General features: G+C 41.7%; 1 protein-coding gene across 1 annotated transcript in view; it reads right to left on the bottom strand.

The window, feature by feature from the left end:
• Positions 1–26,142, bottom strand: part of LOC128697295 (CD109 antigen-like) — a 79,420-nt gene that overhangs the window by 16,063 nt on the left and 37,215 nt on the right. Inside the window, exons 8-15 of the mRNA XM_070104237.1 lie at positions 25,135–25,245; positions 24,801–24,919; positions 24,469–24,534; positions 17,159–17,323; positions 16,262–16,393; positions 15,255–15,423; positions 7,871–8,016; positions 5,904–6,022 (exon numbers count right to left, since the gene is read on the bottom strand). Of these exons, the coding sequence (XP_069960338.1) occupies positions 5,904–6,022; positions 7,871–8,016; positions 15,255–15,423; positions 16,262–16,393; positions 17,159–17,323; positions 24,469–24,534; positions 24,801–24,919; positions 25,135–25,245 (1,027 nt within the window). The remainder of the gene's footprint in view (positions 1–5,903; positions 6,023–7,870; positions 8,017–15,254; positions 15,424–16,261; positions 16,394–17,158; positions 17,324–24,468; positions 24,535–24,800; positions 24,920–25,134; positions 25,246–26,142) is intronic.

Genomic DNA, 26,142 nt, shown 5'->3' with positions numbered 1-26,142 from the left:
GGGAAGTTCGTGAGGCAGTAGGTAAAATGAAAGGGGGTAAGGCAGCCGGGATTGATGGGATAAAGATAGAAATGTTAAAAGCAGGTGGGGATATAGTTTTGGAGTGGTTGGTGCAATTATTTAATAAATGTATGGAAGAGGGTAAGGTACCTAGGGATTGGCAGAGAGCATGCATAGTTCCTTTGTATAAAGGCAAAGGGGATAAAAGAGAGTGCAAAAATTATAGGGGGATAAGTCTGTTGAGTGTACCTGGTAAAGTGTATGGTAGAGTTATAATTGAAAGAATTAAGAGTAAGACGGAGAATAGGATAGCAGATGAACAAGGAGGCTTTAGGAAAGGTAGGGGGTGTGTGGACCAGGTGTTTACAGTGAAACATATAAGTGAACAGTATTTAGATAAGGCTAAAGAGGTCTTTGTGGCATTTATGGATTTGGAAAAGGCGTATGACAGGGTGGATAGGGGGGCAATGTGGCAGATGTTGCAAGTGTATGGTGTAGGAGGTAGGTTACTGAAAGCAGTGAAGAGTTTTTACGAGGATAGTGAGGCTCAAGTTAGAGTATGTAGGAAAGAAGGAAATTTTTTCCCAGTAAAAGTAGGCCTTAGACAAGGATGTGTGATGTCACCGTGGTTGTTTAATATATTTATAGATGGGGTTGTAAGAGAAGTAAATGCGAGGGTCTTGGCAAGAGGCGTGGAGTTAAAAGATAAAGAATCACACACAAAGTGGGAGTTGTCACAGCTGCTCTTTGCTGATGACACTGTGCTCTTGGGAGATTCTGAAGAGAAGTTGCAGAGATTGGTGGATGAATTTGGTAGGGTGTGCAAAAGAAGAAAATTAAAGGTGAATACAGGAAAGAGTAAGGTTATGAGGATAACAAAAAGATTAGGTGATGAAAGATTGAATATCAGATTGGAGGGAGAGAGTATGGAGGAGGTGAACGTATTCAGATATTTGGGAGTGGACGTGTCAGCGGATGGGTCTATGAAAGATGAGGTGAATCATAGAATTGATGAGGGAAAAAGAGTGAGTGGTGCACTTAGGAGTCTGTGGAGACAAAGAACTTTGTCCTTGGAGGCAAAGAGGGGAATGTATGAGAGTATAGTTTTACCAACGCTCTTATATGGGTGTGAAGCGTGGGTGATGAATGTTGCAGCGAGGAGAAGGCTGGAGGCAGTGGAGATGTCATGTCTGAGGGCAATGTGTGGTGTGAATATAATGCAGAGAATTCGTAGTTTGGAAGTTAGGAGGATGTGCGGGATTACCAAAACTGTTGTCCAGAGGGCTGAGGAAGGGTTGTTGAGGTGGTTCGGACATGTAGAGAGAATGGAGCGAAACAGAATGACTTCAAGAGTGTATCAGTCTGTAGTGGAAGGAAGGCGGGGTAGGGGTCGGCCTAGGAAGGGTTGGAGGGAGGGGGTAAAGGAGGTTTTGTGTGAATACTTGACGTGCTGTTGGAGTGTGAGCAAAGTAACATTTATGCAGTAAGATAAGTACAGTGCCTGCACTCTGAAGGAGGGGTGTTAATGTTGCAGTAAAAACTGTAGAAAGCACCCTTCTGGCAAGCAGTGATGGAGTGAATGATGGTGAAAGTTTTTCTTTTTCGTGCCTAATCGGCCGTGTGATTTAGCAGTAAGTAGACAGTAAAAAATAGCAAGGTATACATCCCGTGTAGAGACAGATCTTACCACGATGTAAAACAGCTACAGATTTCCGTCGTACACTCACTTAGCAGGATGGTAGTACTTCTCTGGGTGGCTGTTGTCTACTAACCTACTACCACAGGACAGTATTACCTCCCTGGGTGGTTGCTGTCTACTAACCTACTACCACAGGACAGTATTACCTCCCTGGGTGGTTGCTGTCTACTAACCTACTACCACAGGACGTTATTACCTCCCTGGGTGGTTGCTATCTACCAACCTACTACCACAGGACAGTATTACCTCCCTGGGTGGTTGCTATCTACCAACCTACTACCACAGGACAGTATTACCTCCCTGGGTGGTTGCTGTCTACTAACCTACTACCACAGGACAGTATTACCTCCCTGGGTGGTTGCTGTCTACTAACCTACTACCACAAGACAGTATTACCTCCCTGGGTGGTTGCTGTCTACTAACCTACTACCACAGGACGTTATTACCTCCCTGGGTGGTTGCTGTCTACTAACCTACTACCACAAGACAGTATTACCTCCCTGGGTGGTTGCTGTCTACTAACCTACTACCACAAGACAGTATTACCTCCCTGGGTGGTTGCTGTCTACTAACCTACTACCACAGGACAGTATTACCTCCCTGGGTGGTTGCTGTCTACTAACCTACTACCACAGGACAGTATTACCTCCCTGGGTGGTTGCTGTCTACTAACCTACTACCACAGGACAGTATTACCTCCCTGGGTGGTTGCTGTCTACTAACCTACTACCACAGGACATTATTACCTCCCTGGGTGGTTGCTGTCTACTAACCTACTACCACAGGACAGTATTATCTCCCTGGGTGGTTGCTGTCTACTAACCTACTACCACAGGACGTTATTACCTCCCTGGGTGGTTGCTGTCTACTAACCTACTACCACAGGACAGCATTATCTCCCTGGGTGGTTGCTGTCTACTAACCTACTACCACAGGACGGTATTACCTCCCTGGGTGGTTGCTGTCTACTAACCTACTACCACAGGACAGAATTACCTCCCTGGGTGGTTGCTGTCTACTAACCTACTACCACAGGACAGTAGTACCTCCCTGGGTGGTTGCTGTCTACTAACCTACTACCACAGGATGGTAGTACCTCCCTGGGTGGTTGCTGTCTACCAACCTACTACCACAGGATGGTAGTACCTCCCTGGGTGGTTGCTGTCTACCAACCTACTACCACAGGACGGTAGTACCTCCCTGGGTGGTTGCTGTCTACCAACCTACTACCACAGGATGGTAGTACCTCCCTGGGTGGTTGCTGTCTACTAACCTACTACCACAGGACGGTAGTACCTCCCTGGGTGGTTGCTGTCTACCAACCTACTACCACAGGACGGTAGTACCTCCCTGGGTGGTTGCTGTCTACTAACCTACTACCACAGGACAGTAGTACCTCCCTGGGTGGTTGCTGTCTACCAAACTACTACCACAGAACATTAATACCTCCCTGGGTGGTTGCTGTCTACCAACCTACTACCACAGGACGGCAGTACCTCCCTGGGTGGTTGCTGTCTACCAACCTACTACCACAGGACGGTATTACCTCCCTGGGTGGTTGCTGTCTACTAACCTACTACCACAGGACAGCATTATCTCCCTGGGTGGTAGCTGTCTACTAACCTACTATCACAGGATGGTATTACCTCCCTGGGTAGTTGCTGTCTGCTAACCTACTACCACAGGACAGTATTACCTCCCTGGGTGGTTGCTATCTACTAACCTACTACCACAGGACAGTATTGCCTCCCTGGGTAGCTGGTGTTTACTAACCTACTACCATGGAATGGTATTACCTCCCTGGGTGGTTGCTGTCTACCAACCTACTACCACAGGATGGTATTACCTCCCTGGGTGGTTGCTGTCTACCAACCTACTACTACAGGATGGTATTACCTCCCTGGGTGGTTGCTGTCTACCAACCTACTACCACAGGATGGTATTACTTCCCTGGGTGGCTGCTGTCTACCAACCTACTACCACAGGATGGTATTACCTCCCAGGGTAGCTACTGTCTACCAACCTACTACCACAGGATGGTATTACCTCCCTGGGTGGCTGCTGTCTACCAACCTACTACCACAGGATGGTATTACCTCCCTGGGTGGCTGCTGTCTACCAACCTACTACCACAGGATGGTATTACCTCCCTGGGTGGCTGCTGTCTACCAACCTACTACCACAGGATGGTATTACCTCCCTGGGTGGCTGCTGTCTACCAACCTACTACCACAGGATGGTAGTACCTCCCTGGGTGGCTGCTGTCTACCAACCTACTACCACAGGATGGTAGTACCTCCCTGGGTGGCTGCTGTCTACCAACCTACTACCACAGGATGGTATTACCTCCCTGGGTGGCTGCTGTCTACCAACCTACTACCACAGGATGGTAGTACCTCCCTGGGTGGCTGCTGTCTACCAACCTACTACCACAGGACGGTAGTACCTCCCTGGGTGGCTGCTGTCTACCAACCTACTACCACAGGATGGTAGTACCTCCCTGGGTGGTTGCTGTCTACCAACCTACTACCACAGGATGGTAGTACCTCCCTGGGTGGCTGCTGTCTACCAACCTACTACCACAGGATGGTAGTACCTCCCTGGGTGGCTGCTGTCTACCAACCTACTACCACAGGATGGTAGGGTGGCTGCTGTCTACCAACCTATTATCACAGGATGGTATTACCTCCCTGGGTGGCTGCTGTCTACCAACCTACTACCACAGGATGGTAGTACCTCCCTGGGTGGCTGCTGTCTACCAACCTACTACCACAGGATGGTAGTACCTCCCTGGGTGGCTGCTGTCTACCAACCTACTACCACAGGATGGTAGTACCTCCCTGGGTGGCTGCTGTCTACCAACCTACTACCTAGCCTCACATACATGTAACCATAATTTAGTTATACGGCTGCCCAAAATGATATGCATATCTAGGGGCTTTCTATATACTAGTAATTTATGTCAATCATCCAAATTGTATAATAAACTGTATTCCACATTATTGAAATAAAGTTTGTATTTCTTCTTTTCTTTCTTTCAACAAACCAGCAGTATCCCACCAAGGCGGGGTGGCCCAAAAGGAAGAACGAAAGTTTCTCCTTTTATATTTAGTAACATATACAGGAGAAGGGGTTACTAGCCCCTTGCTCCTGGCATTTTAGTTGCCTCTTACAACACGCATGGCTTATGGAGGAAGAATTCTGTTCCACTTCCCCATGGAGATAAAAGGAAATAAACAAGAACTAGAACTAGAAAGAAAATAGAAGAAAACTCAAAGGGGTGTATGTATATATATGCTTGTACATGTATGTGTAGTGTGACCTAAGTGTAAGTAGAAGTAGCAAGACATACCTGAAATCTTGCATGTTTATGAGACAGACAAAAGGACACCAGCAATCCTACCATCATGTAAAACAATTACAGGCTTTCGTTTTACACTCACTTGGCAGGACAGTAGTACCTCCCTGGGTGGTTGCTGTCTACCAGCCTACTACCACAGGATAGTAGTACCTCCCTGGGCAGTTGCTGTCTACCAACCTACTACCACAGGATGGTAGTACCACCCTGGGCAGTTGCTGTCTACCAACCTACTACCACAGGATGGTAGTACCACCCTGGGTGGTGGTTGTCTACCAACCTACTACCACAGGATGGTAGTACCACCCTGGGCGGTTGCTGTCTACCAACCTACTACCACAGGATGGTAGTACCTCCCTGGGTGGTTGCTGTCTACCAACCTACTACCACAGGATGGTAGTACCTCCCTGGGCAGTTGCTGTCTACCAACCTACTACCACAGGATGGTAGTACCTCCCTGGGCAGTTGTTGTCCACCAACCTACTACCATAGGATGGTAGTACCTCCCTGGGCAGTTGCTGTCTACCAACCTACTACCACAGGATGGTAGTACCTCCCTGGGTGGTTGTTGTCTACCAACCTACTACCACAGGATGGTAGTACCTCCCTGGGTGGTTGCTGTCTACCAACCTACTACCACAGGATGGTAGTACCTCCCTGGGCAGTTGCTGTCTACCAACCTACTACCTAGGAAAGTTTGTATTTGTGGGGCTAATAACCCCTTCTCCTGTATAAATTACTTAATTTAAAAAAAAAAAATTTTTGTTTTTCTTTTTAGGTCACCCTGCCTTGGTCAGAGATGGTCAGCATGTTGGAAAAAATATTTAAAAAAGTTGGTAGACATACCATACACTCGGGGGAGTGAATCGCCACATGCTGAAGCCACCGTTGGAAGTGCGCCATAGCAACCCAGCCAGCTGGACAGCAAGGTAGTCGAAAGCCTCCAGTGCTTCTGACACAACCAGCTGCAGAGACAGGTTGTTGAGTGTGACCACAGGATAGAACACTAAGGTTGACAGTGGAACTGGGATGGATTGTAAATAATGACAAGGTAGAATATTGCCTCTCCACACTTACCGATGTACTCGCTTATCGACGCCTCGGACTTACGACGGGCTCTCTGACCAATATTCATAACTAAATAATGTACATTAGAGCCGATTTCCTCTATTCTGTTTATTTCAATATACAGTACACTGCTGCATAAACATTTAAAAATGTACCAGAAATATTATAAATGGTGCAAAGGTAATATTAAAACAATATCTAAGATGTTTGACACAAACTCGCTACCACTATAGTATGCTCCTCAATTAGCAACGAATTTGTTTAACGACGTGATCTCAGGAACAGAACTCCATCGTTAAGTGAGGAGATGCTGTATATGAAACTTGAATACAGCGTATATCTTAATTAATGATAATACAACATAAGAGAGGGGGTAAAGGAGGTTTTGTGGGCGAGGGGCTTGGACTTCCAACAAGCGTGCATGAGTGTGTTAGATAGGAGTGGAGACGAATGGTATTTGGGACCTGACGATCTGTTGGAGTGTGAGCAGGGTAATATTTAGTGAAGGGATTCAGGGAAACGGTTATTTTCATATAGTCGGACTTGAGTCCTGGAAATGGGAAGTACAATGCCTGCACTTTAAAGGAGAGGTTTGGGATATTGGCAGTTTGGAGGGATATGTTGTGTATCTTTATATGTATATGCTTCTAAACTGTTGTATTCTGAGCACCTCTGCAAAAACAGTGATAATGTGTGAGTGTGGTGAAAGTGTTGAATGATGATGAAAGTATTTTCTTTTTGGGGATTTTCTTTCTTTTTGAGTCACCCTGCCTCGGTGGGAGACGGCCGACTTGTTGAAAAAAAAAAAAAAATTCTTCAGTGGGCCTGGTCACAGACCGGGCCGCGGGGGCGTTGACCCCCGAAACTCTCTCCAGGTAAACTCCAGGATATGGCTGGTTTGTTGAACGATGAAGAAGAATACATTTTTTATTTCTTTATTTTTTTTTTTTAACAAACAGGCCATGTCACACTGAGGCAGGGTGACCCAAAAAGAAAAACAAAAGTTTTCCTTTTTACACTTAATAATTTATACAGGAAAAGGGGTTACTAGCCCTTTGCTCCTGGCATTTTAGTCGCTTCTTATGATATGCATGGCTTATGGAGGAAGAATTCTTTTCTACTTCCACTGTTGGCATGTTAAAAAAATGAAAAGGAATATTGAGTAGGTGAGTAAATAAAGGTCCTTCTCTGCTTACAATATTTCAACCTTGTAAGAGCACAAAAGTAATTACTTTGGAGATGAAATTTAAAATAATTATCCAGCATGAAGGCAGCAAGTCCATAACTTGTATTCATTTATTTTTCAATACTGGTACTATTTAGTTACAGTAATTATTTATTTACTTATTCAGCAACATTATTTATTTACCTATTTATTGGCAGTTTGGAGGGATATGTTGTGTATCTTTATACATATATACTTCTAAACTGTTGTTTTCTGAGCACCTCTGCAAAAACAGTGATAATGTGTGAGTGTGGTGAGAGTGTTGAATGATGATGAAAGTATTTTCTTTTGGGGGATTTCCTTTCTTTTTGGGTTACCCTGCCTCGGTGGGAGATGGCCGACTTGTTAAAAAAAAAAAATTACGTTCGTACTCGTCTTCCGATGGGTTTGCCAGAGCACATTCCTGTATGGACAGGTGCTTCTTGACTTATGATGGGCGCTATGTTCCGACAGCCCCATCATAAGTCGAAAATATCATAAGCCAAACTATCATAAGTCAAGAAACATCTGTATACAGTACCTGGTTTGTGAGTCTGAGGTAGTGAAGGGTCCAGAGTGTTGCTCCGAAGTTGAAGGCCACACCGTCAGTGTTCCTGAAGTATCTGCCACCAAATACCTGAGAGTGCTCCACAGAGATGCCTTCCAATGTTGGTCCAAACACATCACCTTAAAATATTTAGGCATTTCAAGGATTTTGATGCATTCCAGTAGCTTAAATACTCTATAAAGGCAAAGGTTACATTTCCAAAATCTGATATCTATTTAGAGCTATTGTTAACCCTTTGAGGGTTTTGGTCGTACTAGTACGTCTTACGCGTAGGGGGTTTTGACGTACTAGTACGCATAAATTCTAGCGGCCTCAAATCTCGCAGGAAAAGGCTGATAAGCCTAGATGTGAGAGAATGGGTCTGTGTGGTGGGTGTGCGCAGTAGGAAAAAAATCTGGCACCCAGTGGTGCATTGTGGGAATGCCATCATAGTACACAATTTCCACCGTGCCCTGCGGTAAGAAGTTCCTCACTCCTCGGCGAATTGGGACACTTTTGTTCCCCAGTGACAGTTCTAATACAGATGGAAGTGACAGTGAAGATGAGTTTCAAGGTTCTGGTGAGGTTTTGACCGAAACTAATGACCATAATATGGGTAATAGTGAGGAAAACCCAGACAACCCACAGCCTTCCACCTCTGGTGCTGGGCCGTGGTTCAGTTGTACCAGAATCAAAGAGGAAACTCCTATTTTCCAAAATCCCAGACTCAGATGTGAGCATTGGTGATGATAATGATAGTGATTATGAACTACAAGCTCTTCAAACTTGTTCCAAGAATGGAGGAGGAGGAGGAGGCAGAGGAGGAGGAGGCAGAGGAGGAGGAGGCAAGAGGAGGAGGAGGCAGAGGAGGAGGAGGAGGAGGAGGAGGAGGAGGAGGAGGAGGAGGAGGAGGAGGAAGAAGAAGAGGAGGAGGAGGAGGAAGAAGAAGAGGAGGAGGAGGAGGAAGAAGAGGAGGAGGAGGAGGAGGAGGAGGAGGAGGAGGAAGAGGAGGAGGAGGAGGAAGAAGAAGAATACGTAATGTTAACAATAATACATAATAATAATACATAATAATAATAATACATAATAATAATAATACATAATAATAATAATACATAATAATAATAATAGGTAATAATAATAATATGTAATAATAAATGTTCACCCATGACAGTAACAAGATAAGGGGAGATAACATCTGATAAGTGCTGACGTTTGATGAGGGTAAATGAGGGTAGAGCTGATGCCAAAAGATGAGATGAACATCGCCCTCCCTTTGTTTTTGCTGGTATACTAACATTTCTGTCTGTCTATTTGCCTGTCTGTCAAGCTCCCTGTCTATCCATCTAGCTCTCTGTCTCAGAGAGCCACAAGACTGCGTCATCACTTTTACTCACATCTTCAAGCAGAGTATAGCACTTTGTCTGGGTTTCTTGGGTTATCCTAGGTAATTTATACTATGTATACTTGTATTTATGTGTACCTGTGAGACAGAGATAGACAGACAGATAGAATGAGGGAGAAAGATAATTAGATAGAATGGAGGAGGGGAAGCAGCATCCGACCCCATTGTTTTGACAGGCCGGAGGGGGAAAGAGTAATGAGCCAATATGTCACTTTGACAGCTGCCGACTCCTTGTAATTTACACTATGGACGAGGAGGAGAAGGAGTAGGGGGAAGAGGAAGAAGAGGAGGAGGAGGAAGAGTAGGAGGAAGAGGAATAGTAGGAGGAAGATTAGGGGGAAGAGGAGGAAGAGGAAGAAGAGGAGGAGGAGGAAGAGTAGGAGGAAGAGGAAGAAGAGGAGGAGGAGGAAGAGGAGGAGGAGGAAGAGGAAGAGTAGGAGGAAGAGGAAGAGGAGGAAGAGGAAGAGTATGAGGAAGAGTAGGGGGAAGAGGAGGAAGAGTAGGGGGAAGAGGAGGAAGAGGAAGAAGAGGAGGAGGAGGGTGGAACACTAGTACACTGGTACTGGTACACTAACATTTCTGTCTGTCTATTTGTCTGTCTGTCAAGCTCCCTGTCTATCTGTCTATCCGTCTAGCTCTCTGTCTCAGAGAGCCACAAGACTGTGTCATCACTTTTACTCACATCTTCAAGCAGAGTATAGCACTTTGTCTGGATTTCTTGGGTTATCCTAGGAAATTTATACTATGTATACTTGTATTTATGTGTACCTGTGAGACAGAGATAGACAGACAGATAGAAAGAGAGAGACAGATTGAAAGAGATAGAATGAGGGAGAAAGATAAAACACCATTGTGTATGACACCATGTTTCTGAGTTCCACAAGCTGCAGAACTAATAGGAATATGTTCAGTGACTGTATATTGGTATATATATTATAGAACAATAATAATAAAAAATGTTTTGTATTGTTTGTTTTTGTAAACAAGTTTTGTAAACAATATATTGATAATTATGTTTGTGTGCTTATTGTGTTGTATACAACGAGTGTATATATGTACATTGCACCTTACTTTGGTCTCATAGGCCACATAAGTTATGTGAAAAAATAAAATAGTGAAAAAAACAACAAACCTTCAAATACAAGTAAATCAAAGTTTACCGGGTGAGCGGCAGTCGCCGCTGTTGCCATACGTGGCTCATTTTCTGCAAACTTCATGCATCCATATCTCCGTAAGTATTGATGGTAAAATTTTTTTGTTTATCCTATAATGTTTAGAAAAGAAAACTCTATTTTTTCATAAGAAAAAATAATTTTTTTTTTTTTTGAAATTTGGCCGACCCTGAGAACGAGTTTCGGAGAGGGACTGTCGACCCTCAAAGGGTTAATAAACATCTGATCTTGCAAATGTAATTAAACCAACACTATGCTATTCTAAACTTAACCAGCTCATCTAACTCTGTCAGAGTTCTTCTAGTCTTCCTCAAACTCCCACAGAAAATTAACTGCTCATCTTGTTCCATTATACTCATGATGAAACTAACTTTCCCATATAATAATAACAATAATAATAATAATAATAATAATAATAATAATAATGATAATACAGTGGACCCTCGACCAACGATGGCATCAATTAACGATAAATCCGACTAGCGATACATTTTAACGCAAAAATTTTGCCTCGACTAGCGATAAAAAACTCAACCAACACTATTCGTTCCAACTGAGATGCGTCCACTTCTGGCCAGTGTTTACAAGCCAGCCAGCCACCGTGGTCGCTTCCAAGCATACAATCGGAACATTTCATATTATCACAGCCTTTTTAGTGATTGCACCTGCAAAATAAGTCACCATGGGCCCCAAGAAAGCTTCTAGTGCCAACCCTACAGCAAAAAGGGTGAGAATTACTATGGATATGAAGAAAGAGATCATTGCTAAGTATGAAAGTGGAGTGCGTGTCTCCGAGCTGGCCAGGTTGTACACAAAACCCCAATCAACCATCGCTACTATTTTGGGCCAGAAAACGGCAATCAAGGAAGCTGTTCTTGCCAAAGGTGCAACTATGTTATCGAAACTGAGATCGCAAGTACTCGAAGATGTTGAGAGACTGTTATTGGTGTGGATAAACAAAAAACAGATAGCAGGAGACAGCATCTCTCAAGCGATCATATGTGAAAAGGCTAGGAAGTTGCATGACGATTTAATTAAAAAAATGCCAACAACTAGTGGTGATGTGAGTGAATTTAAGGCCAGCAAAGGTTGGTTTGAGAGATTTAAAGGGAAGGGAAGTAACCCCAGAAAAGGACTTGCCACCTCAAGTCCTAATGGAAGGGGATTCCCCTTCTAAACACTAAGACCATCAACACCCTCCCCTCCTCCCATCCCATCAATCATCACCAGATCTTCAATAAAGGTAAGTGTCATGTAACTGTGCATGTCTTCTTCAGTTTGTGTGTATTAAAATTAATATTTCATGTGGTAAAAACAATTTTTTTTTCATACTTTGGGGTGTCCTACACGGATTAATTTTTTTTTCCATTATTTCTTATGGGGAAAATTAACTTGACTAACGATAATTTTGACTAACGATGAGCTCTCAGGAACGGATTAATAGCGTTAGTCGAGGGTCCACTGTAATAATAATAATAATACTGATAACAATAATAATAAGTTTATTTCACCATGATAAAATGTTTATACAAAGTGAATGACATTTGGGTGAGCATGCGAAGAGCCCTATACATGTATGTGCAGAACATTTCGGGCAAACTTAAGACTAACATAACATTAATAAGGCAATAACAATATGAGTAATTTTGTGCATACAGTCACTAGGATGAGTGTATGTATAAATTTATGAGGTTACAATGAATACAAGATAATTAAATCTTCACTATTTCTTTCAACTGTGCCATATATTTATGAAATCCCACTTGAGTGATGATCACCGCATCAGTCTGAAGTATTAACGAATATTTAAAATTGCATTATTGTTCATTTAGCAGTCTCTCTTTTTGTACATTTAAAAATCCTTACTTAACCCTATCAGGGTCCGTGCCGTAGATCTATGCCATGAGCTCAGCTCACTCTGATAAGCTGTGAGTGGTAAATTTGGGCCTAGATATGAGAGAATACATCTATGTGGTATGTGTGCACCACATAAAACAAATCCTGCAGCACACAGTGTATAACGAGAGGAAAAAAACTGAGACCGTGATTTTCGATTAAAACAGCGACTTTGCAGTGTTTTTTCGTATTTTTTTTATAGTTGTATTTGCAATTTCTTGGTCTCATTTGATATAATGGAAGACATAATTCAGAAGTAGAGATCATTTTGATTGGTTTTAGCACTGGAAATGGCTTGAAACTGAGCTCAAAGTAGCGGAAATGTTAAATTTTTGCCGATGTTCAAGAGTTAACAAACGACCTCACACGTCTAATACACGCCAGCTGGTGGGTCTAATATACATTCACCAATGTGGTGATGATATTTATACAATTATTACAATATTGTATAACAGTAAATCTTCTATTTTTTGGTTTGAATAAAAATTCATTGTTAATAAAAGATCAAAATGAAATTCATTTGTAAAGCCTCAACATGTAACTAATGAAGAGAGGAAATGTTAGTTTAGTGCCAGGAATACCTACATTGTTTATTCTGGACGCTATTTTGAAACTGGAATATTTTTAACTTTGTGTAAAATTGGCCAAATTACCAATTTCCGATCACTTTATTTTGTAGTTGAAACAGTTGACTTGTCGATTTCTTGTGCTCAATCGATAGAATAGAAGTAATACTAGTGAAATAGCTATGAATTTGGTAGACTGGAATAATGTAATTGGCCTAAAATGGGAGTCAAAGTCGGCAAAATCGCCGATTCGTAAATATCACTGACACATCAAAATTCGCGAGAGCATAATTTCGTCAATTTTCCATCAAATTTCGTACTTTTTGTTTTATTACCTTCAGAAAAAGATTCTCTACCATTTCATAAGAAAAAATAAATTTTGGGGGGGAAAATTCTTGGACACTGGTGCACACTTTGAAATTTGGCCTCTGGACCCTGAAGGGGTTAATTACCCATGTCTTGCTCTTAAGTAGTCTTTAATTGTACGTACTAACTGTATTACCTCATATTAATAACAGAGTAAACAAACTTAATTACAAACATAAAAATGGATGTTTGTATTGTAAATTGTACTACCTCGTATTAATAATAGAGTAAAATACATGTATTGAATACAGGTACCATCCGACTTACGACCGAGTTCGGTTCCAACAAACCAGTCGTAAGTCGAAATGGACGTAAGTCGAACCTTACTACTGAATATCAACATCACATTTTTGTAATGACTTTATTTCATTGTTTTATTTTGGTATTGCATTTTTTACTTTACATTTTATGCTGTTAGTACTGTATTTTATACTGTAAGGTTTAGGATAAACACTGTGTACAACACAAACAGTTGTTTATTTCCCAAAAGTTTGGCATAGAAAACACGGTCGTAAGTCGAGTGGTCGTATGTCGAGCAGGTCGTAAGTCAGATGGTAGGTGTATTTGTATTCTACCACTCTTCACCTGTCTAGACTTAAATATACTATAAGTACAGTGGACCCCCGCTTAACGATCACCTCCAAATGCGACCAATTATGTAAGTGTATTTATGTAAGTGCGTTTGTACGTGTATGTTTGGAGGTCTGAAATGGACTAATCTACTTCACAATATTCCTTATGGGAAAAAATTCGGTCAGTACTGGCACCTGAACATACTACTGGAATGAAAAAAGTTCGTTAACCGGGGGTCCACTGTATTAGCTTAAGTCTGCCCGAAATGCCTCGGCATGATTGTGGCTTTCTTTGTACCAATCAAATTATTAAATGTAAACATACATTGTAACCTCAGCAAAGAAACAAAATTTTATGTATTATTTTAGTATGTATTAGTGTGCCTGTAATGCACCACATGCTAGTGGCTTTCTTTTGTACTTAGCAATACAGTGGTACCTTGGCATACTAACAGCTCCTAACTTGAACAATTGTGTAAATGTATTTTTGTAAGTGTTTTTGTAAGTGTATGTTTGGGGGTCTGAAGTGGATTAATCTAATTTACATTATTCCTTATGGGAACAAATTCGTTCAGTATCGGCACTCGAACAGCCTTCTGGAACAAATTATGTTAGTAACAATGTAACAGTGTATGTTAGTAACCTGAGGTACCACTGTATTTTATTACATGTAAATTATATTATCTGTATACTGCAAAAAAGAAAAAAAATATTTGTATTTATATTTGAAGAGAGGTGTGAGCACAAGACAATATTCTACATTAATTTATGTGGTATTTAAGGAAAATATGGAAAGCAGCCATAAGAAAAGAATAAAAAAAATTAAAAGGAAATGAAAAAAGGCAGGAAAATAAGAGGTGGATGATGAAAACAAGAAATTTTTTTTTTGTTAAATAAGCCGTCTCTTACCGAGGTAGAGTGACCCGAAGAAGAAGAAATATTTTCACCATCACTCACTCCATTACTGTCTTGCCAGAGGGGACCTGATACAGGTCAAGCATCACTAATCTGGCATCTTTGGGACCCGTGGGGTGACGGATTAATGATTTTGCCAGATCACAGAGTGGTTAGGTTAGAATACACTTAACCCAACAAAAGAAATTTGAAATTATGCTGGCTGAAATTTGTGCTGGATTAGTGATTGCCGGATCAGTGATGGATGACCTGTGCTATAATTCAAAACTCCAAATATCCCCACCCGTCCTTCAAAGTTCAGGCACTGTACAAAATACTAAAGAACTGATGTGAATAAATGCCAGACTTGAGTCCTGGAGGAGGGAAGTAGAGTGTCTGCACTCTGAAGAAAGGATTTGGGATAACTGATGTTTGGAGGAACATCTGAACTGTCATATCTGCACACCTCTGGCAAGACAGTGTGCTATAAAAAATAAATTTTCTTACCTGCTATAGAGATCCTGGCAGCTGGGGAGCCATATAAGAACCGCCTAATAATACTGAGAGGGATGATTGGGCTCTCGTCAACAGCAACATCTAGAAAATCATACACTAGGGCACGGTTTCTCAAGTCCAGCAGCATTGATGTGTGCTTCCTCACTGGCACACCCTCAGGCTTCAAGAAAAAAGTGTGTAACTAAATGAGCAAGGTCTTGAAGTCATTGGCAATTAAGTTCTAAAACTCACAGGTCAGTGTGTTAACCTCTTGACCAGCTGGCTCGTTAAGACACTGGTTTGTGGGTTTTAAGAATCTCCTAAGATAAGCTAAGATTTTGTTTGGATTTTTAACCCTGAAGGGTTAGCCACCCAGGATAACCCAAGAAAGTCAGTGCATGATAGAAAGACTGTCTGTCTTATTTCCAGTGTGGTCCTTCAATCTTGTCTGCAGGATGCCAACCACACCAGTCCACTAACACCCAGGTACCTACATGTACTTACTTGTTAGGTGAACAGTGACAGCAGGTGTAAGGAAACACACCCAATGTTTCCATCTGGCCGGGGATTGAACCACAGACACTCATTGTGCGAGGTGAGAGTGTTGCCTACTAGGCCATGGGACTACCAGGCCATGGGACTACCAGGCCATGGGACTACCAGGCCACAGGACTACCAGGCCTGGGTTCAAGCCCCACCAGTTCCGTGATTTGCTTGCAATAGTCTTATTACAATCTCTTAAGTCATGAGCAAGAAATCCCACAGGAGGCAAAATTAAAGAAAAATGGTAATCTGTATATTTCTACCTTCGGTTGAGGTCCTCTTCAACAGAATGTAAAAGAACAAGTAGAGTGCTCAAGTATTTATACTGATAGGAAGAGTAGAGGATGAGTTTCTTGGGTCATCGAGGTGCTTCATGACTTCTTAACATGGCTAACCTTTTTCACTAAAATCCTCACCTTAAATCACTAACAAGCAGATCTGCCACGCATAAATATGGTTTTCACTCAAATTCTCACCTTAACCTCTATTTCCATGACCTCGGTGTCCCTGCGAAACTGAGAGACAGCTTCCACCGTCACTTCCATCATTCCTGACTGACGTATAACAGCGAGAGGCAGGACCACTTCCTGTAGCCCCTCGCCAGGGATCTGTCAGAAAAATATTTTATAGCTAATGTTTAGTCTTCTTTTACAACCTCATTTTCTTGAAGAGGCTGAGGGACTGATTACCTCAACCTCCTCTTCTTCCATCATTCATCTCTGTACTGGAATGAGGGAGCCACTTGCTGGCAAAACATTTCCACAAATGCTACAAAAGTGTATAACTCTTCAACGTGTCTGTTTTCTCAACCATTTACAACAGAGACAAATAGATGTAGAGAGAGTAACCAGTGATGACTTAGTTCTCCTGAGAAAGATGACACGAGATGAAGTACGATCAGCATCTAGTGTGATCAGTGATGGACATATGGCCAATGTTGAGATACATTTTGGGCCTTGCATAATAGAAAAAATATATGAAATGCAGCCAATTTTGCCTAGTGATGTGAAACATTATTTTTGTTATCCATCGTGAAGTTAGGAGATGCTTACCCAAACAAGATGAAAAAATTTTGTAGAACAAAAGGGCTAGAAATACTGTATTATAAACAGTACATAAGGAATCTAAAAATACTTCACAGAAAAAAAGGAACTGCACTCTAATGAAAGGATTGATGATGCTGCAGTTTAGAGGGTCATCTGAACTGTCCTGTCATCATGCTTCTGGCAAGACAGTGATTGAGTGAATGATGGTGAATGCAATTTCCTATTTTTCGGTCACTCTACCTCACTGGGAGATGGATGGTGAGTTAAAATTTTTTTTTTTATAGAATGCCAGAGTAGCACAACCAAGCTGAAATTTGTAAAACTTACAAAGAGGAGGTGTTGGTGCTCGCCACGAGACAGTCTGGGATGAAAATGCTGTACATCACCATCTTTCTCAACGTGGACAAACATGTAGTCATCACTGTCGTGGAGGAGGAGCACCGCCTGAATGGTCGTACTCAGCATGTTGTAGAGAAGCACTCGTATTGAGATCTGTCAAGACACTGATGATCAGATATGTCTGATGGTGTGGCAAGCACATACACTCAGAAGGAATAAAAAAGCCCAATACTGTGACTGAAATGATACATAAATAACCTGCATGCAGGAGAAAGATCCTTAAGATGACATTTCAGTCCAATTATTCCTAAATTTGTTATGACCCCTTAGAGAACGTATATATAAGCAATCAATTAGTTATTGCCTTATTAGTCTTAAGATACACTTAAGTTTGCAGAAAATGATCTGCATACTAAGGGGCTTTCTGCATGCACACCTAACTGATACCCATCTCTGTACAAATGCTCTATTATTCTGAAATAAATTGAAATTGAAACTGATTTGGATCACTAACATAGTCCAATTCAGACCGAAACATCACTATAAGTTTTTTCTCCTATATCCCAGCTATTGGTGTACAAATTCAAATTCAAATTCAAATTCAAAGTTTATTCTCTATAAGGATTACAATGCTGAGTTTACAGAATTTGGTTATTGTATTGTTTACATGTAGTAAAATAATAATTACAGAGTGTACCACTAGAACACCTAGCATGGCTAGGCATTTCGGGCAGACTTAAATTAAATCTTAAGTTTAAAATATTACAAAATTATGAGGTAAGTTGGTATTATGGCTAAGTGACTAAATACTAGTTTGTGAGTTTAGCAATGTGAATGCTTTTGTTTTGGCACTATACATAGTTTCAGTATTGGAGTATCACAGGCCAACTTATGACTAGTTAAGATTCATTATTTTGAGATTGAGATTGATATTTCTGTTTATGGTCAAATGGGTGGGTGAGTGTAAGTGTTAACCACCAGGTGGTATTCGTGTAATTAGTTGATAGGGTGTATCAGGGAGATAAGATGTTTTCTGATGGTAGTTTTGAAGGTGACGAATGTGTCTGCAGTTTTAGAATTTTCAGGTAGGGTGTTCCAGATTTTAGGGCCTTTGACATACATTGAATTTTTGTAAAGGTTTAGTCGGACACGGGGAATGTCATAGAGATGTTTGTGTCTGGTATTGTGCCTGTGGGTTCTGTCGCAACTATCAAGAAAGCGTTTTAGGTCAAGGTTAATATTGGAATTTAAGGTCCTGTAGATGTAGATTGCACAGTAGTAAGTGTGGATGTACTGAACAGGAAGTAAGTTTAGATCTATGAAGAGTGGGGAAGGGTGTTGCCAGGGATGGGATTTAGTGATTATTCTTACTGGACTCATAATGTAAACTGTCAAAATACAGTGGAACCTCGGCACTTGAACTTAATTGGTTCCAGAAGACTGTTCGAGTGCTGAGATGTTTGAGTACCTGGAGTTTACCTGGAGAGAGTTTCGGGGGTCAACGCCCCCGCGGCCCGGTCTGTGACCAGGCCTCCTGGTGGATCAGCGCCTGATCAACCAGGCTGTTGCTGCTGGCTGCACGCAAACCAACGTATGAGCCACAGCCCGGCTGATCAGGAACTGACTTTAGGTGCTTGTCCAGTGCCAGCTTGAAGACTGCCAGGGGTCTGTTGGTAATCCCCCTTATGTGTGCTGGGAGGCAGTTGAACAGTCTCGGGCCCCTGACACTTATTGTATGGTCTCTTAACGTGCTAGTGACACCCCTGCTTTTCATTGGGGGGATGGTGCATCGTCTGCCAAGTCTTTTGCTTTCGTAGTGAGTGATTTTCGTGTGCAAGTTCGGTACTAGTCCCTCTAGGATTTTCCAGGTGTATATAATCATGTATCTCTCCCGCCTGCGTTCCAGGGAATACAGGTTTAGGAACCTCAAGCGCTCCCAGTAATTGAGGTGTTTTATCTCCGTTATGCGCGCCGTGAAAGTTCTCTGTACATTTTCTAGGTCGGCAATTTCACCTGCCTTGAAAGGTGCTGTTAGAGTGCAGCAATATTCCAGCCTAGATAGAACAAGTGACCTGAAGAGTGTCATCATGGGCTTGGCCTCCCTAGTTTTGAAGGTTCTCATTATCCATCCTGTCATTTTTCTAGCAGATGCGATTGATACAATGTTATGGTCCTTGAAGGTGAGATCCTCCGACATAATCACTCCCAGGTCTTTGACGTTGGTGTTTCGCTCTATTTCGTGGCCAGAATTTGTTTCGTACTCTGATGAAGATTTAATTTCCTCATGTTTACCATATCTGAGTAATTGAAATTTCTCATCGTTGAACTTCATATTGTTTTCTGCAGCCCACTGAAAGATTTGGTTGATGTCTGCCTGGAGCCTTGCAGTGTCTGCAATGGAAGACACTGTCATGCAGATTCGGGTGTCATCTGCAAAGGAAGACACGGTGCTGTGGCTGACATCCTTGTCTATGTCGGATATGAGGATGAGGAACAAGATGGGAGCTAGTACTGTGCCTTGTGGAACAGAGCTTTTCACCGTAGCTGCCTCGGACTTTACTCTGTTGACGACTACTCTCTGTGTTCTGTTAGTGAGGAAATTATAGATCCATCGACCGACTTTTCCTGTTATTCCTTTAGCGCGCATTTTGTGCGCTATTACGCCATAGTCACACTTGTCGAAGGCTTTTGCAAAGTCTGTATATATTACATCTGCATTCTTTTTGTCTTCTAGTGCATTTAGGACCTTGTCGTAGTGATCCAGTAGTTGAGACAGACAGGAGCGACCTGTTCTAAACCCATGTTGCCCTGGGTTGTGTAACTGATGGGTTTCTAGATGGGTGGTGATCTTGCTTCTTAGGACCCTTTCAAAGATTTTTATGATATGGGATGTTAGTGCTATTGGTCTGTAGTTCTTTGCTGTTGCTTTACTGCCCCCTTTGTGGAGTGGGGCTATGTCTGTTGTTTTTAGTAACTGAGGGACGACCCCCGTGTCCATGCTCCCTCTCCATAGGATGGAAAAGGCTCGTGATAGGGGCTTCTTGCAGTTCTTGATGAACACAGAGTTCCATGAGTCTGGCCCTGGGGCAGAGTGCATGGGCATGTCATTTATCGCCTGTTCGAAGTCATTTGGCGTCAGGATAACATCGGATAGGCTTGTGTTAATCAAATTTTGTGGCTCTCTCATAAAAAATTCATTTTGATCTTCGACTCTCAGTCTGGTTAGCGGCTTGCTAAAAACTGAGTCATATTGGGACTTGAGTAGCTCACTCATTTCCTTGCTGTCATCTGTGTAGGACCCATCTTGTTTAAGTAGGGGCCCAATACTGGGCGTTGTTCTCGATTTTGATTTGGCATAGGAGAAGAAATACTTTGGGTTTCTTTCGATTTCATTTATAGCTTTTAGTTCTTCCCGCGATTCCTGACTCCTAAAGGATTCTTTTAGCTTAAGTTCGATGCTTGCTATTTCTCTGACCAGTGTCTCCCTGCGCATTTCAGATATATTGACCTCTTTTAGCCGCTCTGTTATTCTTTTCCGTCGCCTGTAAAGGGAGCGCCTGTCTCTTTCTATTTTACATCTACTCCTCCTTTTTCTTAGAGGAATAAGCCTTGTGCATACATCGAGTGCCACCGAGTTAATCTGTTCTAGGCATAAGTTTGGGTCTGTGTTGCTTAGTATATCTTCCCAGCTTATATCGGTTAGGACTTGGTTTACTTGGTCCCACTTTATGTTTTTGTTATTGAAGTTGAATTTGGTGAATGCTCCCTCGTGACTAGTCTCATTTTGTCGGTCTGGGGCTCCTCGCATACATGTCTGAACCTCAATTATGTTGTGATCTGAGTATATTGTTTTTGATATGGTGACATTTCTTATCAGATCATCATTGTTAGTGAATATGAGGTCTAGTGTATTCTCCAGTCTAGTAGGCTCTATTATTTGCTGGTTTAAATTGAATTTTGTGCAGAGATTTAAAAGCTCGTGTGAGTGTGAGTTTTCATCAGAGCTGCCTCCTGGTGTTATTACCGCAACAATATTATTTGCTATATTCCTCCATTTTAGGTGCCTTAAGTTGAAATCCCCCAGGAGCAAGATGTTGGGTGCAGGAGCTGGAAGATTTTCCAGACAGTGGTCAATTTTTAACAGCTGTTCCTGGAATTGCTGGGATGTTGCATCCGGAGGCTTGTAGACTACCACAATGACTAGGTTTTGGTTCTCGACCTTTACTGCTAAAACTTCCACTACGTCATTTGAGGCATTAAGCAGTTCTGTGCAAACAAGTGACTCTGCAATGTACAGGCCAACCCCCCCCTTTTGCCTGTTCACTCTGTCACATCTGTATAGGTTGTAACCTGGGATCCATATTTCATTGTCCAAGTGATCCTTTATGTGGGTCTCAGTGAAAGCCGCGAACATTGCCTTTGCCTCTGCAAGCAGTCCACGGATGAAAGGTATTTTGTTGTTTGTTGCTGGCTTTAGACCCTGTATATTTGCAAAGAAGAATGTTATCGGACTGGTGGTATTGTTGGTACTGGGGGGGGGGATTTTTTTTCCGGCATTAGTATCTGTATCTGTTGGTTTGGAGTGGAGGCCATCGACTGTGGTTCCACTCCAGGAATGACTGGATTTGGTGTACGATTTCTGCCATTTCCTGCCAGTTTTTTTTCCTTCCTGGCACTAAAAAACCTCTCCCTCTTGAGTGGCTGTGGCTACCCAGGTTTTCCCATGGCCCGGATGTTTTGTATCTTTTTGTCCCCTTTAGATGGTATGCCTGGCAATTTAAGTTATAGCACAGTCTTTCCTGTACTGAAGAGGTACACATTTCAGGGTGAAAAAGCTTACAGGAAGGGAGTTTGCATTTTCCTGTTGTCATATGGGCATGGCATTTTCTAGGGTGGTCATAGTTGCACGTCCCATCTGTTTTTCCAGATTTCCCATGCCAGCAGATACCAAGTGCATAGTATGTGCACAGGCTTGGTTTCCGCTTGCCTTGGGTTTCTGTGACTGTATTCCCTGTTGGTGCATGTTTCCCTGTCTTACTTCTATCCTCCCTAGCACCAACAATGGAGCTCCCACCAGTTGTTTTTGGTAATTTATCCTCACTATTGCTATTGGAGTCCTCTTGTTTGCTATTTCCTGCGGTATTTCTAGTTTGCAATATTGGTTTTATCTTATCTTTGACTACACTTGTTTCCCTACTATGGCTCCTGTCCCCTATGAGGTCATTTATATGTATTCCTTCCTGCGTATAATTCCCGACTACCTGGACAAAATCTCCAGCTTCACCATTTCTGTCTCCCAGGACAGCACCTCCAGCTTCACCATTACTGTCTCCCAGGACAGCACCTCCAGCTTTACTATTACTGTCTCCCAGGACATCACCTCCAGCCTTACAGTTTGTGACTACATGGCCAGTATCAAGGGCAGTACCATTCAGCCCAGACTTTTTATGTTCCCATCTGTTGTAGAAAGCTTCCAGGTTTTCTATGAAAGCAGCTTTGATGTTGTCCTCTTTTAATACCCTTGTGATTTTAGTCCACAGATTTTCCTCATTTGGGCATACCCAGAAACACTTCTCTGTTTTAATACTGCTTGTAGCTAGTTCTGGGATATCTGCACAAGGGGCGTGACACCAATTTCCACAAAAATGACAATTTATCCATGTGGAAGCCCGTTTGTTTGACTGACCACAGACTACACACAGCTTCATAATGATTTGAATGGTTGATTTACTGCAATTCTACTAGCAACCTCTTGAATATTATATTAATAACCTTAAATGAAGCTCTAGCTATTTGTATTTCTGTTTCTAACTCTTTTTGTATATTGGACAGCTTACCGTCACGTTCCTGATTTTTAATGTTTGTGTTTATAAGGGCCCTACAACCCCATCCGTTTACAGTCTGCTTTATTGTCCAACGAAACTGTTTGAAACCAGTCCCGGGTTCGGACCAGTCAAGGGTTCGGACCAGTCAAGGGTTCGGACCAGTCAAGGGTCCGGACCAGTCGATCTGCTCTGATCAGTGGGTCACTTATTTAAAACATACTGGTCGGTGATTTGAGCTAACACATGAAGGATCTACTGGAAATTATCTACCCGAGTAATATGTGATTTGACTGATACAAAAGTATAACTTGCGTGTTGAAGAGCCGGTGATATCTGGCAGCTCCTACAATGACGAACGGTCACCTCCTTGTTTATCAATCGCTGTATCTGGCTTTTCTATTTTTTTTTTTTTTTTTTTTTTTTTTTCCGTCTCCACCGCAATAAATGCTATATTATCACTATAGTTGACTGGTGCAAATTTTGGAGGAAGGACGCTTTTTCTGTAGTAATAATTGCTTCTCGTTGTGTATATTGCGACCGCTGGTAACTACAGGTTATATGAAATTCACAGTAACGTCTCGTATTTCAGAGAGCAAATTTTTCCCAACCAGTTTTCTTTTTGGCTGGCTGTTATCACTAACCCTCTTAAGCCCCAGGGTGACTTATACAGATAATATAAAAAAAAAAATGAGAAGAAATGCAAAATAGCTTACAACGAAGTTCTGGCAAGTCATGTTTGTTTGGTCGAGTGCCGAGCAAATGGTCAATTACAGAGTGACTTGTTTACTGAACAAAGCATTCGAATCCCGAATTGGTTGAGTACAGAGTTGTTCAAGTACCGAGGTTCCAGTGTAATGAGTTATAGGTACCCAGTACTTGACTGTTGTGGGTCACATACAGGAAAAAACTGCTATATGTATGCACCGCATGTAAAAAAACCTCCAGTGCCTATTGTATTGGGTAAAAAAAACAAGCATTCATGCAGTGTTGGGTATCTATGTTAAAAAAATTATTGATTCTCCAAGATGTGACTCATGAAATTTTAATCACACAACTGCAACCAAACTACGGTACGGGTGGGGCTCGAACTCATGGCAAGTGAGTCGTAAAATTCCATGCCAGTGCGTAAGCAGCTGGCCCAGTGGCTTATGCACTGCCCTTGAGTTTTATGACTCACTAGCTGTGAGTTCAAGCCCTAAACGTACCGTGGTTAGATTCCAAAATCTTTACAGTAGGTCCCTGATTTGAATCATCTGACTCACAAATATCTACATTTACATTTGGAACACTTTGGAATCAATTAATTACTCCCAAATGCCAATCTAAATTATGATCACTGCAAATACTGAAACAAAAGTAAGACTGTAGAAAGAACATAAGTGGGGTGTATAATAAACTACAGTAACTGCATCCCTGAGTCCCTCTATGGTACATAAAGTGCTACTGAACCATACTAAGTTTAACATGTCTTACCTGTTCACCCCTGCGACATACAGAGGGACCTTCAACTAATATGTAGAAAGGTGGGTCACCTGTAAACTGTGTACACATGCGTGTGAAAAAGATAATATTAATACGAAATTCTTAATAATCTGGTTCTAAAGATTTAAGATACTTTTGAACAAGATGCTAAAGATTAAAGATACTCTTGAACAAGATGATAAAAATTTAAGATACTTCTGAACAAGATGCTGAAGATTTAAGATACTCTTGAACAAGATGCTGAAGATTTAAGATACTCTTGAACAAGATGCTGAAGATTTAAGATACTTTTGAACAAGATACTAAAGATTTAAGATAGTTACAAATATGGGTTGCTTGGTGAAGGAGAAACCATGCTCAGGGTGAATGGCATACCCCTCTATCACCCACAGATCTGCAGTCTTCGCTATTTCTCGCTGCAGCTCTTCCTGGCCACGGTGACCTGCATACAGTACAGATAATGGTCTTGTAAAGCATGGAGAAAGTGAAGCACATTTTGCAGACAAAACCTTCTCTAAATCAAGTTTTCTATAACTACAATTTCAATAATTTATTACATGCAATTAATTTCAATGGAAGAAATTTAGATATATTTAAGTATAGAGAATCATGAACAAAAAATTAAAATATCAAAGTATCTCTACATCACTCACATACCAATCCAGAGCTCAGCGTTACACCAACCCAGGTCATCAACGTCAAACATGTCCATAATAAAGTGAGTTCGGAACAGCCGAAAAAGCGTATCCGAGCTTAACTCCAGTGAATCTGTATGATGCAACCAATAGTCAAAGAAAAAAATGGAAAGCTTTATTAGTTCCAGAACAGAATAAATCCATTTATACAGTACAAATATATTAAAAAACTTTAAAAGACTGGGGTAGGAGCCATGAGACAACATAATAATAATAATACGTACTAATGCAGCCTCTCTTCACTTAGTGATGTACAGTGGACCCCCGCATAACGATCAGCTTCCAACTCGACCAATTATGTAAGTGTATTTTTGTAAGTGCTTTTGTAGGTGTATTTTTGGGGGTCTGAAACGGACTAATCTAATTCACAATATCTCTTATGGGAACAAATTCGGTCTATAACGGCACCCAAACAGACTTCAGGATTGAAATAATATCATTATCCGGGGGTCCACTGTACTTGTTTACCGATGACTCGGACTTATGATGAGCTCTTTGACCAGCATTCATACTTAAATAATGTTAGAGCTGATTTCCTCTATTCTGTTTATTACAATATACAGTACACTACTGTATAAACATTTAAAAATATACTAAAAATGTTATAAATGGTACAAAGGTGACGTTAAAACAATATCAAAGATGGTTGACACAAACCCACTACCATTATAGTATGCTCCTCACTTACCGACTAATTCATTTACCGACGAGGTCTTAGGAACGGAGCTCCGTCGTTAAGTGAGGAGAGGCTGTATATATTTTTTATTAAATTAGCTTAATAGCTGGTAGTGTCTGACAGATTAAGTGTCCTATAGCTGGGTTGCTAGCACACTCAGCTCACACACTGAGGTCCTTGGTTTGATCCCTGGTACAGGTGGAAACACTGGGCGTGCTTCCTTAAGACACCTGCTGTCTCTGTTCACCTATCAGTAAATAGGTACCTGGGTATTAGTCAAATGGCATGGGTTGC

Source organism: Cherax quadricarinatus, chromosome 89, assembly GCF_038502225.1.
Source record: "Cherax quadricarinatus isolate ZL_2023a chromosome 89, ASM3850222v1, whole genome shotgun sequence".
Taxonomy (NCBI): domain Eukaryota; kingdom Metazoa; phylum Arthropoda; class Malacostraca; order Decapoda; family Parastacidae; genus Cherax; species Cherax quadricarinatus.
Note: the sequence above shows the minus strand (reverse complement) of the source record. Positions and strands in the feature narration are given on the sequence as shown.